Source organism: Peromyscus leucopus, chromosome 5 (assembly GCF_004664715.2).
Source record: "Peromyscus leucopus breed LL Stock chromosome 5, UCI_PerLeu_2.1, whole genome shotgun sequence".
Taxonomy (NCBI): domain Eukaryota; kingdom Metazoa; phylum Chordata; class Mammalia; order Rodentia; family Cricetidae; genus Peromyscus; species Peromyscus leucopus.
Window position 1 is genome coordinate 92,714,571 of NC_051067.1, and position 14,787 is coordinate 92,729,357.

The following is a 14,787-nucleotide window of genomic DNA, read 5'->3' on the forward strand; positions in this document are numbered from 1 at the left end:
CAGTTCCACTGGCTGGGTCCCAGCCATTCGGATATATGAGCCTTTCTCAATCACACCATCACAACCCTACTTGCAAGTGAAGCTCTGCAGCAGCCTCCGGTTGCTGCGTCATCCATGGCTCCTGTGGATTTGAGACTCATTCCTTGTTTACAGTGCACTGGTGAACTGTCTGAGGTGATGAACATCTCGTTTCCCTGTGAAATCTCAGGAGACAAAGCTGGTTCTAGAGCTGACAGTATCTGATAAAATTCCTCACTCAGCCAGAATTTCTGGATATGTGATGAGTGACATAGACAGTATTGGATTGCTTTTCAGGGTCTGTGAATCTGGGTCCAAGCCCACTTTTTCTTCAGATTACCCCTTCTCCATTTATGTCTTTACATTTGATAAAAGTGTTCAGAGAAAATTCAAATTTTCCTTTTTTTTTTTTTTTTTTTTTTTGAGGAATAGACACACACAGAGAACCAGTCTTCCCATTTCTGTTTCTTTTATGTGGCTAGTGGTGGGTTGTTTGTTCGTTTGTTTGTTTGTTTGTTTTGACAGGGTGTTATTCTGGACCTAGACAAGCTTTGACTTGAACTCATGGTAATCCTCTTGCCTTAGCTTCCCAAGTTCTGGGATTATAGGTATGAGCTATCGTGCCTGGCTTTCCTGTTTAGTTAGTTAGTTGTTAGTTAGATGTTAATTAGTAGACAAAGTAACGGGTTTCCTTATAGTAGTCCCTCCCTTACTCCTCCCCTCCACCTCCCTCCACTCCGCCCCTGCTTGCCCATTCCATGTTCCAGTTTCCTAATCAATATTCTGCACCTTGGTCTTTTCATTTGTCGTTACATCCCAGAGGTCTTTGAGAATATATAAAATGTTACTTCATTGTTTTTGCGGTTTCACGCTCCTCCAATGTGAGAGAGCATCATAGCTCATACGATCATCTGTGCCCATCTTTTGCTTTATGATTATAGATGAACATGCACATCCTACTTGTAAATAAAGGTGTGATGAGCACAGGGGAAACTTCCTCACATAGGACCCTGCAGCCCAGGGCTACTATTCAGGTTGCTTGGGCAACTGTTGCCAATTTGTCTCCATAGTAGTTACATTTCCTGTGCTCCCACTAACAATGTGAAGGATCTCTGCTTCCTAACATGTTTGTTTAATGGAGATTTTCTTTCCTTTGTCTTGCCTTTCTTCAATGCCAAGGAAAATGTTGAAAATGCAGGCCCCTGAGTAAAGCACTTGCCACACAAGTGTGAGGAACTGAATTTGAATTAGCAGAGCCCACATAAAAGCCAGACACAGTGGCATGCATCTGTGACCCCAGTGCTCCTGGGATGGGTTGGGAGGTGGAGACAGGAGGATCTCCAGGAACTGTGGGCCAACTAGCCTGGCATGCACAGCAGAAAAGCAACAAAGAGACCTTGTCTTAAACAGGGTGTGAAGCAAATTCTGAATTCCACATGTGAACTGTACCGTTCTCTCCCTCCCTCCCTCCCTCTCTCTCTCTCTCTCTCTCTTCCCCTCCCCCTCTCTCTCTCACTCATTCGCTTCACTAATGTTGCTTGTAAAAATAGTGAAATAAATTAGAATAAATTTGGAAAATGTATTGGGTCTCAGAATAAAATGCTCAAGATAAATCGTTTACTTATGCTTAAAAATAAAGAAGACACTAATTCAAAAAAATAGAGTATAATGCTAGACATTTTCCTACTCTGGGGCAATCAGTAATGTACATTCAGAGTCAGTGAATTCTACACTCTCATTATTTCAGAATTCATCCACCTGAAAATTGTCAAGTCCATTCATCTTCATACTAAATTATTGTTGTTAGAAAAAAGAATCTATGGCACATTTTCCAGCATACTGTATATCACAAAATATTCCAAATGGAACCAAATTACTTCCATCTTCCTGGAAGAGATTTTCATTTGAGGTTGAAAATAAAGTGAGGCTGCTGCCATGGAGATAACAGATTATGCTTTTTTCCAGAATCGAATTTGTGAACTGTGACAACTGTCTTCCATTTCATTTTCACTTGCATTTTTTGACAGAGATTAATGAAAATCACAGAAGCCAATATGAAAACCTGGTCCAAATCGTGCCAGCCGGGCAATAGCACAGGCAGGAGTTGGAGCCTGAGATAGAAGTCTCCAGTGACTCTTCAGGGCTGATGTCATGTGGTGGCCATGACTGCTTGGCTCTGGGTCTCCCTGGACTGAGCTAAGTTACAGGACCCCAGTGTGCTGTGCCCTCCCCCATGTGGAGGCTGAGGCCCAGGGTGAGCACAGATCCCAGGAACCAAGAAGTGATGGGAACCAAGTTTTCTTCCCATGCAGAGCTCCTGTCCGTTCAGGAACCCGGAGACTCAGCAGCCTCACTAAGAGTCCTGTGTCTCCCGCCACTGTCCACTTCCGATTGTCATGTTAAAAGTTAGGGGAGGCTAGAGGCTGGAACTGTAACAAAAAAGTGAGGGCCATAGTTTCCAATTAAGATCATAGGGTTTGTTTGTTTGTTTGTTTGTTTGTTTGTTTGTTTTACTGTAACAACAAACAAAATAAAATATCACCAATATTTTTCTGTGATCTTGAATAAGTTATGTGGCATTTCTATCCCATTGTGTCGTCTCATCTTTAAAAGCATCTTGAGGGCCAGCAAGATAGCTCAGTGGGTAGAGTCACTTGCCACCAAGCCCCATGACATGAGTCTGACAACAGGAACCCACATGGTGGAAGGAAAGCGCCAACTTCAGCAAGTTGTCTTCTGACTCTCACACACACACACACACACACACACACACACACCACTCACATACACACATCTTTCACACACACACACACACACACACACAGTAAACATACACATACCCACACACACCACACACACATCTCTCACACACACATGCCACACATGCATATACACCACACACCCATATATATATACAAATACACACACCAATAAAAAATGGAATTATATATATGTATGTATATTGATCTAGATTAATTTTCTCTAACCTTTTGGTCTCAGGTCATTTTTGTATTCTTAAAAGTTGTTGAAGGGGCAAAAGTGCTTGTTGCTTCCAGAGGACCTGAGTTCAGGTCCCAGCATCCACCTCAGGCAGCCCCCAACTGTCTATAACTCCAGGCCCAGGGGATCTCACTCCTTCTTTTGGCCCCCTCCACCCCTGCATACATGTATGCGTACTCACACACAGACATACACATACACATAAATAAAAGTAAAAACAAACTGTTTCAGATTTAGCATACAGTTGAGGCCTCCATAACTAGTGTCTTTATGACCACATTACAAGTAAAAGCTTGGAATTCTGTAGAATATATATGCCTTAATTCACAGGAAAGTAAAGTAAACCCATCAAATATTAGGCTATTTTTATGGGGAAAGTTATGTTTTAAAGAAAAAATTAATTAGAATAATGGCATTAATTTGAATCTGAATAAATATCTTTAATATCTAGCTTAATAAAATGCAGCTGAATTCTCCTATTAATTCCTAGTTTGGATGTGTTGAATTCTGTTGTTTTGGTTTAAATACATACGTGAAAACATCTGGTCCCTCACATATACGTTGTTGGAGGAAAAAGAGAACATTAATAGCTTTTTCATATAATCATGACTATTCTTTAATACAATGGCCAAACTCTGCCTTTGGCAGTTTTCTAAGACTGACTTTGATATGGCCTGAGAAACTGCTGATGAACTTTGCATACTCTTGCCCCAAAAACTCACATGTCCTTTGCGAGCATCTTTAGAAGCACATGGCTTTGTAACGTCTGTCAGTAGATGAGCACTACGTTGGGTTTTTTTTTCCTTTCAACTCATATAGATCTTCTAAATGTTGGCCTCTTTGTGGTGTGGCACCAAAAATGCATCCACCAGAACCACTACCAGCTTTGTGAGCGAAGGGGACTAAAAAGATTCACCCTCTTCACAGAGCTTGAAGGCTGAAAGGAGATCGCGCTGTCCTGACCAGTGTGACCGTCCCGATGATACAGATAAAACAAGTCAAACTCATTTTCAAAACTTGAAATAAGTATGATGTACATAACAGACCCTCTACCAGAAGCTGGAAATTAATAAATTGGAATTGTCTATGAAGTCACTATAATATTTACATTGCGATGTTTATAACCCACTGAGTTAACTTACTATACGGTTTAGCTTTTCCTTTGAAAGTCATAAAGTAGGCTTCCCACATTCAAAGCATACTGTCTTTAGGCTTTATCTGTGGAATTCCCAAGTCCTGACAACCTTCATGCTTTTGCATAGGGGATAAAAAAGAGGAATGAAGGACTAAGGAATCTGTGGGAAAACAGAAGAGGAATTGGGGCAGCAGAGTGATCATGTAGAGAAGGCAGTGGGCAGGCTACGAGTAAATGAAGCAATGGTTTCAAAGAAGCACATTCCAGTTGGATATGGAAACAATACATCAGTAAGGGCTCACTGAGAATTTGGGGCTGGCTGAATTCCGGCCCACGGTTTTTTAACTGGTAGAGACCAGAACTGAGACTCAAAGATTTCAGCTGGGGCTCGAGCTTGAAGCCAGATGTCCACCGTCCCCCGACGCGATGCGTCCTCTCGGTGTGTTAAAGGGGCCTCGTGTGACTCTGATAGTCTTTGCACTGTGCTGAGCACTTCGCCAGGCTCCTGAAGCCTGACGGAGGACTTGTTAAAACACATGTCCCTTTCACAGGCAGCCCCTTGGTAACGAAGTCCTCTTGCCTTTGTTGGTTCTGATTTATGCTTCTGCTGTTTATGCTACCCTCTAATGAATTCCTGTTACTCGATAGCCAGAACCACCCCATCCCCCTTCCCCATCATACCAGCCGCAGCGTCGGTGGTACTCTTCCTCAGAACACATACGGCATCGTTTCCTTCATGCTACATACCCTGTCTTTACAGGCTCATCGTTTCCACACACACACAAGACAATTGTGAACACATGACACACTCCACAATGGGGAACTAACTCCAGCTCTGAAGAATTTGCACATTAGTCAGTGCATCTGCTGCATGTTTTCAAATATTCTGTTCCATTCTCCTGATTGTTGCCACCATTGTCCCTGGTAAGTGCTGAGAGTCCACTACTAAGTCCGCATTGGGGACCTCTGCTCGTTCATTTGCTCAGGTTTCCCTGTTTTGTCTGCTTGTCTGAAATAAGCTCAGAGTGTCCTAACACAGAGACTTATGATTATGAGATAAAGTCCAGATTTTTCCATTAGTTTTTAGGCCTTGTTACGTGTCCTCCTCAGTGCACTTACTGTCTGTCAATAACTCTGCTTGCCTTTCATGACACCAAATCGCAGGCCTCCAATCACAACTTGAAATCCTTTCTCCATCCAGGCAGTCAGGGCTCACTCTTCTCCAAACTAACCCGCTAAGCACTAACCCATGCACTCGATGCTACATAGTAAAATTTCAGTATTGAGAACATCTCAGTTTTCTGCTTTAAAATTATACTCTTTCCACCCAGTGATCCTTTGGTTTTATGTTTGCAAACTGGGAAGTCTTGGGTCCTTTGTTTCTGGATCAGTTTCTTTGAGTCGGTTACTCAAGAGAACACTCTGCTTCCCACCCACCGGGTGCCTGAGACTGCAGTATGAAAAGCCACTCCCCTAGGTGGGCAGTCTTTCCTCTAGAGAAAGAAATCCTCTGGCCCTGGAACTCTGTTTTGTTTTGCTTTTTCGTTCGGTTGCTTTTGTTTTGTGTTGTGTTGTGTTGTTTTGTTTTGTTTTTGAAACAAGGTCTCTCTGTGTAGCCCTGGCTGCCCTAGAACTCGCTCTGTAGACCAGGCTGGCCTCAAACTCACAGAGATCCTCCTGCCTCTGTGTCCTCAGCACTGGGACTAAAGGTGTGCACCACCACATCCACCACTGCATCTGTCTTTGAAAATCATTTTCTGGGCTAGAGATGGCTCAGTGATTAAAGGGTAGGCTCACAAGCAAAGAGGATGGGACACATTTCTTTCCGTTCTATTCTCTCTTCCCCCTGGTTAGTATTAACATCTGTGTTTCAGATTCCAGAAACTGAAGGAAGCCTATTGGTGAAATTATTAAGGCCACTCCACATAGTTAAAAGGGAGGTTTATTTTGTGGAGTAACTTACAAGTGAAGGGATTGGTTACAGGGTCTGGGAAAGGTGTAGCGCAGTCCGGCAGTGTTCTCTGGAGAACTCTGCTCGGTCTACCTCCAGGGTCCAGGGTCCAGGGTCCAGGAACCAAGAGAGCCGGCACATCTGGATCTTGGGTCTCCAGGGTCCTCTCGCAGCCCCGCCTTGTAGGTGTGACAGTTACCGAAGCCTCAATGGGGGTTGGAACTTCCAGATCAAAGCTGGAATGGCTACCCACTACATCTCCCCCTTTTGTCTAAATAAGAAGGTTCTAACCTAATACAAGATTATATACAAAGGAATGGTTATCAAATATTGTCCAGGAGTAATGAGGGATAATGACCTAGGTAAGATGGAACTACAATCAATGCAAACAATATCAAGCAAGAAACACATACTAAAATCCAGAGAAGTCTAGAGCATAGGTAAACGGCATGTTATAAAGATCATTCAAAGGTGTCCTATCCTAAAGAACCTGAATCTAATACTTAATATGTTCTATCTAAGACATTTTTTATATATACTAAGTTGTAACTATAACTGCTAATCTTCAATCCCATCAAAGACCTGAGAAGGAATATAATGAATGGTACCTGAGAAATGGACCTTCAGTCCAAAAAAAAAAAGAGAGAGAGAGAGAGAACCAAAAACCTGAAAAACTGAATATTCAGAAGTAAATTATATGGATAGTAGTTAAAAAAAAGAATTGTAGCAACCATTCCATGCTTTCCAATACAAGTCAGAGGAGCAAGGCAAACCCTCAAGCCTCGGAACCTGCCCATTGCGGACCCAACGTTCACCCTGGCTGTGTACGAGATCCTGTACGACTCACTGTGCCATCACGGTCTTTCAGCATGCCAGCCACGTGGTGCAGGCGCTCTCTTTACCAGAGTTTCCACTGAGGAACAGGGCTGTGTGCTCTTCGTGGTGAGATCACATAGCTTGTCCTTCTGTGGAGGTCCTGGTGTGTAGCTTAGAGCTTCAGGTGCCGTGACTTCTGCCTATCTCCTAGACAATAAATTCCTTGAGAATGGGGGGTCTTTGGCTTCTGTGAGGTCTGCTGCCACCCTGTACCAGGTACCCACAATCTCTTCCTTTACCATCTGCTCTAGTTTGGATCTTGAACGCACCCAAAAGGCATTGGAGGTTTAGTTCCCAGCCATAGCACTATGGGGTGGTAGAGCCCTAAGGAAAAGTCTAGAAGGAGGAAGTTGGGTCACTGGGGGCATGTCCTCAACGAAGTCTGTGTGGCGCTGGCCCCTCCTCTTCCTCTGTCTTGGCTTCAGGTCTGCCATGAATGAGGTGAGCAGTTTGCTCCAGCACACTCCCTGCCTTGAAGTGTTGGCTGCCTCATGGTAGGACCGAGGGCAACAAGGCCGGGCAGGCACAGACTCTGAAACCGTGAGCCACCATGAGTCTCCCTTTAAATCTGATTGTCCAGGATATTTGTCAGTGACAGAACTTCCTTAGCAAAATGAGACCCAAAATAGAGCTAGCTACGGGCCATTGTTGACAAAAAAGTTCATATTTCTAGACCTTTCTCGTACTAAGCTCTGCATTATCTCTGCTGCTACCCACAGTCATTAGTCCCTTGAGGAGGCTACTGCAGCTACCACCGTTTATAAAGGAAGACAGGAGAAGACAGAAGAGTGACCCAGTGTGCCTGAGTCATGGGTCAGAAGGTGGCCCAGGTCAGACCCAATCCATAGCTGAAACCAGGTGTCCTCTGTTGTCCCCTATGTCGCTGAGAGCACACACAGCCACACCAGAACAGCATGCTCCTTTTCTGAATGACACATACTACCGGAGGCGAGAGGAACCTGACAAAGAAAAGTGTGTGTGGTTGACACAGAAGCCAGTTTTTACATGTGTGTGATAGCTCCGCCTCAATCCTGAAGCAATTAAGGCATAGTGGAAGAGCAAAACCCATTCCCTGTCATAAGAGTGACTGATTTTATAGTCTGGCTGGAGATCGTAATAGCCGGAACTCACGTTCTCACCAAAAGCCCTGCCTGGGTATCACAGGCTTTGAAACCATTTCAGTCTGTGCTGGTGGGGGCATAGTCTCCTTTTCTACTGGCTTGATTGGGTAACAACTTGTATATCCCAACTCCTCTCAAAGAATGGAGGGGAGAAAAAGTAAAGCAAGGGGAGAGGAGGGCAGGGGAGGGGAGGGGAGGGGAGAGGAGGAGAGGGGAGGGGAGGAGAGGGGAGGGAGGAAAGGAAAGGAGGAGAGGAGGGGAGGGGAGGGAGGAAAGGAAAGGAGGAGAGGAGGGGAGGGGAGGGGAGGGAGGAAAGGAAAGGAGGAGGGGAGGGGAAGGGAGAGGAGGGGAAAATAAGAGAGAAGTCAGTCCCTGCTCTTTGAGGACTGTTGCTTCCAAGTGACCCACAATAATTTGTTCCAGGGGAAGAGAACATTCTTCAAACACTGAGGTTTAGCTATTGCAGACTATATTCATAAATCCTTCCTTCCTGTCTGGGATGGGCGGGTGAGACAAAGGAAAATGGAAAAATCGCTCGGGGGGGGGGGAGGATAGGGACAGAGGAGAAGCTGCTGCTGGTTTTCCGTGTACGGTTTTAAGATGTGGTGACAATGACAAAAACAATGCCTGAATGATGAGATTAAGTGTGGCAGATATTAACATCTGGAATCAGAAAACCGGGGTACAATTACTCACAATACCCGTTTTTCTCATTAGAGTCATACGTAAATGGCACATATATTTCAACTTGGGTTTACAAATTATAGCAATTGAAAATAATAGCATTGACAGTGTGTGTTCAGTTGGCAGAATTCCCACATTAGCATAGTCCTGACTGAGCCTCCCGAATGGCCACCGCACCACTGTGGCAGGTGTGAGACCATCCTCATTTGACTAGCACAGAAATAGAGTTCCAATAAGTTAAGGAGCTCACACTAGGTCATGCAGAAATGGGTCCTCTTCACCCTGTCCTGAGCATAGGAATGAACAAAGAGCATCAAGCCAGTGAGGCCCAAACACTAGAGTCCTTGTTGCTTTGACTGAATACCTCTGTGCCAGGTCCTTAGGACAGTAAGGGACATGAGCCGGAAGGCACATGGCCCCAAACTATTAGGGCGGTTTTCTCCCTTGTGAATGTAGTGTGTGTGTTATATATATATATATTCTGCTCATCCTGTTCTAACTGGCTACCAGCTCCCTTTCTCGATGCTCGTGGTGCTCCTAGAGTAATGGTTCTGACGCAGCATCTGAGCCTCTTGGCAGTTAGGAATGCCCATGCTTCAGCCCAACCCCAGAGCTGCTGAGTCACAAGTTCTGGGACACAGTGCAGCAGTCTGTGTGGTAAGGAGTCCTCCCGGTGCCTCTGTGCTGTTCAGTTCCCCCAAAGCAGCCAGCCTAGCTGCCCACACATCTTCCCTTTCCTTCTGTCCCCCTCCAAAGATTCTGGAGTAGTTCCTGGGATGGTATGCTTCAACCTCAGCAGCATTAACCTCCTGCATCGGGTGGTTATTTGGAAGAGATATTGCCCTGTGCCTTGCAACATATTAGCAACATCCTCAGCATCTACCTCCCAGATGTCAGGAACATCTCTCCTAGTCTTTAATACCCAGAAGATTCTGATATTGTCACATATCCCCGAGAGATACAACATTCCCCCTGGAAGATCAGCACAGGTCTGGGTAGTGGCCCAAGTGCTGGGATTTTTTTCACTAGCTCCCTTAATCTTTATACAAACCAATATTGAGAACTACTGCTGAGAGGTGTTTCTGCTGGTGAATCTGCAATAAACTAAAGAAGAAAACCTAAGCTTGTAGCATTGGATATGAAGTAACAATAAGCCTACCTATGACGGGGACTTCCTTTACCTACGCAGTAAGCAGGGATCACTAGGGTGTGATCTCACGTCGTCTATCCTGTGCCAGACTTTGCCCTTACTTCTGGTTGTCAGGCATGTTCTGGAAAAGCAGCACAAATTGACATTGTGCATACTAAATAAGATACTGCTTTGCAGAAAAATACAAAATTCAGAAGTGGACATAAAAGGTGCCTGGGGAACAGAGCCCTTCTGAAAACAGGCCCTCATGCGTGCATCAAATTACACGCGTTTGTAACCTGTGTCTGGCAGGTTTAAGAAAAAGACACCCTGTCGATTTTATGATGTTCACTTGACACAATCCAAATCAACCACACGATTTGCCATCTTAGAATGTGCATATGCTTCAACTGGTTACAACAAGGCCAGCGTCTCCTGCTGAGAGGCCTGTCCTCTGTAGTGTGTAGTGCTCCTCTGAGCTCCTCTGCAGAAAGATAAGGACCCCACAGGACGTGTATCCTCTCTGGCCTGCCGTGGACCTCCCAGGAAGCTATGGACCCACCCCCCAAAGTAGGGGTTATGGCAAACAACCACCCGGTAACCTAGGCTGCCACTTCCCCTCTCAGTCTAGGCATCATTTCACTTAACAAAGTAATGGAAATGCTACTTTGGAGCACTGATACCTTGGAAATAGAAAGTAAATCACGGAGTAATTATGCTCTCCAAGCCTGCACACTGCTATTTCAGAACATGAAAACATGATCCTGAATTCACGAGTTAGAGTCACTGACTGATTCAGGAGTGAGTAGGTGCCACTGATACATTCAGTACTGACTCTCTCTAGGTACCACATGGTGCTCTCAAAGAGACACAAACGTGGAACTTTCATAACACAGGCCTTTTTATGGCAATAAAAATAAGCTATGACGCCCCATGCTCCAAAATGACCCTGTGAACCAGCTTGACTCAGCAACTTGTTTGTTGTTTCTGCCGTGGACTTGATCCTCGCTTGCTGACACTAAAGAAATCAGCAGTTGTTTTTCCATGGTCAAGATACCCTCCGTACTGAACCGCTGCTAACCAAGTGTGGTCCTGGCTTAAACTGTGTCATTGAAGCATTTTTCAGCTCCAAGACCTTCGGCCTAGGCAATAGTGCTTCCTATTCAATTACCCTAGAAAAAGAAAACACAATAAACTTTTTAAAGTACTTTTGCCTTATTTAAAAAAAAAGACAAAGTTTGTATGTACATTTGCAAGTTTTCAGTAAGAAAACACAGAGTTATCAGCAAGGGTTGCCTCTGGGTGGGAAGTTTGGGGCCTTGATAACATTTGCCATAAACCCGGTGACCTGAGTTATTCCCTGGGGTCACATGGTGGAAGCAGAGAACCAATTCTGACCTCCACACTTGCTGTAACACATACACACACACACACACAAACACACACACACACACACACACACACACAAATGAATGAATGAATGAATGAATAATAAATAAGTAAGTAAGTAAATAAATAAATAAATGTAATAGAAAAGTCAGGAAGCTGTGCACTGTGCTGTTGCCTTTATGACGCCCTCTCATTTTGCTCTGGTCTTACTGCTAAGACAGAGCGAGTGGAAAGATCTCCCAATCTTTCAGCTGATTCAAGTTTGTGACAAGTTGGCGTTAAAACCACAATCCTTGTCTTTCTAAGATGATTCAGCCCGGAAATCGTGCCTTGTGCCTTTACTTGCACCAGTCACTAGGAAAGTCACAGTCATGTAATTATTCATGGAGTTCACAAATAACGTCAGAGTTCAGAGCAGCATTTTAGTGGAGAGCCTGTGGATGTCCTTGGGCAAAGTTTACGTGAAAATTTGATGAGCCGGTTGAGACAGTTATAGTGCCATGAGGAAGAGGCGGGGTCAGGTTGGATGAAGGAAAGACTCTTTCAAAAGCAATTCAGAAATCGGGAGGGGTTTGAAAGCCCTTTTAAAAGGAGAAAACCTTCAGTATCTGGTCACATGTTCACACACACTAATAAAAGTGCAACTGGGGACACAAGGGGGGTGCACGCTGGGCCAGCCCCATGTCTTATTCCCATCTCATCTTTGCAGCTGTTGGCGGGGCGCTGGCCTTTTGACCACAACGATTTTGGAGTGTTTCTCTGCAAGCTGTTCCCCTTTTTACAGAAATCCTCCGTGGGCATCACCGTCTTGAATCTCTGCGCTCTCAGTGTCGACAGGTAACGTGCCTCTTTCCTTTTGCTCTTAGTGGGTTTAGAAAATCACTGTTCTCAGAAAAGGAGGGGGTGAGTTGGTACCACAGACAAGTGTTAACCAAGGTCAAGCGAGTTAAGACATTAACAGTCTTGTCCCCAGTGTTTAGAGCTGCTGCCCACATTTGCTAATTAGTATCCATTTCAGACTCCCACAATCTGTACCTAGCACATTTTGCCAATGATACACAACTGACTTCCTTAAGACAATGAAAATAAAATAAAAATTAATATATTAATGGAATAAACTTGCTGAAAACAAGAGACCTGAAAATATGCAAACCCTGTATTTTAGACTGGTAATGCACTGTTATTAATATGAAATGGAGAATACTGTTGAGTTATATTTCAAATGCTTGAGCCAAGAAATGACTGTACAAAGTTGTTATGTTTTTCACCATACTTTTTTGAATGCCTAAAGTGTTTCATATTTTTCAAGAGAGGGCAACAAAAGGAATACCTCGATCCAGTTCTGTGAGGATTCCTTAATCCTCACAAATGAAATCAAGGAAGAGCTTTCTAAACTGATGGTTACAGACCCAAAGTCGCAACAACAACAAAAAAAGGAATAATAAAAGTTTCTAAACATTCGATGATCAAAAATTAATTGGAAATCAAATGTGTAGTGAACCCAAGGTGACTGTTCTGTTTGCCCACGTTGTACAAAGTGGCTTGGCAGCAGCCTTGGTTCGGAACCCACAGCACGACTTTTCAGTGTGTGCTTCCTCACACACACAGGGCCAGTGCACACTGCCTGAAACGCCTTGGCCCAGATCCAAGACTATTGTCTGTTATGGATTGCAGTGTTTGTTGTACATATTAAACATAATGGTTTAATTACAGAAAACAAAGACTTGAATATTTCCCAGCCGTCGTTGCTCAGCATGCGCATGTCTTTGCTTTGGCTTGTGTTAGAGTGTTTGGTTTTAAGAACTGTTGTTAGAGTCATTGGCTTGAATTTCATTTTAAAATATCAGTAAATGAATTGGGATTAGAACGGACTTTCCAACAATTTCTGAAACGGCTCCAAACATACTTTTGCCATTTTGTACTATGTATTGTAAAAAGAGATATTCTCAGCATTGACAATTATAAAATCAAAAAATCTGTCAGTTCTGAAAAACATTGAAGATGGTCTACATGGTACAGTATCAAATAGTCAGCAAAGGTATAATATTTTTAAAAATTATTTTATTTTAAATATGTGTGTGCAGGTGCCCACAGAGCTAGAAGAGGGCATCAGATCCCTTGAAGCTGGAGTTAGCAGGCTGTGAGCCAACATGGGTGCTGAGAACTGAATCTGGGTCTTCCTCAAGAGCAGCAAACACTCTTATCCACTAAGCCATCTCCAGCTTCCCAAAATAGTGTTCTTTATATAAAAATAAACAAGAACTCCCATGCCATTAGCATATACTATTGCATTCATTTTTAATAAATGATAAAATTGGGCCAGTGAGGTGACACATTGGTAAAATCATTAGCCATGCAAGCCCAACATGAGTTCAATGTTCAGAATAGATGGAAAAGGGAAGAACTGACTCCACACACTTGTCTTCTGACCGCTACAAATGCCCTGTGACATGCCACACACTTCTTATTCACACACACAATAATAAGTAAATAAAATTATATGCACATTAAACAATCGGGTTATTTACTCATGGTACATTATCAGTAAATGTTTCATCTGTGTGCCTCTATTATGTGCCTATATACATAGCATATCCGGAACGTTTTCTCAGGCAAGGGTCTAGAGAGATGCGTCCATGTAAGGCCATGCATGCTCTTCCGGAGGACCGGAGTTTGGTGCCTGGTACCCAGATCGGGGGGATTTCAACCATCTGTCATTCCAGCTCCTCTGGTTCCACGGACACCTGCACATAACCCACAGTAGACACACATAACTAAAAATAATAACATTTAAAAAAAACTTAGAGGTAGAGTGATGACTCCGGAGTTAGAGCACTGGCTGCTCTTCCATAGGACCTGGGTTCAGTTCCCAAAATCTATGTGGCAGCGCAAAACAGTCTGTAACTCCAACCCCTGGTATGTATCCAGGAATGCATAGGTGCACAGACATACATGCAGGCAAAATGCCCATACACGTTAAATAAAATAAATAAAATGTAGCTTTAAAAATTCCCAGGCAGGCTGGAGAAATGGTTCAGTGGTTAGGAGCACTGCTGCTCTTCCAGAGGACCTGGGTTTGACTCCCAGCACCCATGGTGGCTCACAACCACCTGTAACTCCAGTTCCTAGGGTGCAACATCCTCTTCTGGCCTCTGGGGGCACTGCATGCACATCATGTACATATATGCAGGCAAAACACCAATACATGTAAAATATAAATAAACTAGAAAAATTCTCAAGCAAAAGCATCACTAATGGAAAACATTTTTAGTAACTTTGAAAAAAAAAAAGGACCTGATTTAATCCAGGCATGGTGTTGCACCCCTTTAATCCCAGCACACTAAAGGCAGAGGCAGGCAGATCTCTGAGTTCAAGGCCAGCCTGGTCTACAGAGCAAGTTCCAGGACAGCCAAGGATACACACACACACACACACACACACACACACACACACACACACACACACACAATCCCTGTCTCTAAAG

At 43.8% G+C, this 14,787-nt stretch overlaps 1 protein-coding gene across 1 annotated transcript in view; it reads left to right on the plus strand.

Moving 5' to 3' along the window:
* Nucleotides 1-14,787, plus strand: part of Ednra (endothelin receptor type A) — a 63,891-nt gene that overhangs the window by 22,688 nt on the left and 26,416 nt on the right. The window contains exon 3 of the mRNA XM_028892882.2: nt 12,013-12,140. Within this exon, the coding sequence (XP_028748715.1) occupies nt 12,013-12,140 (128 nt within the window). The remainder of the gene's footprint in view (nt 1-12,012; nt 12,141-14,787) is intronic.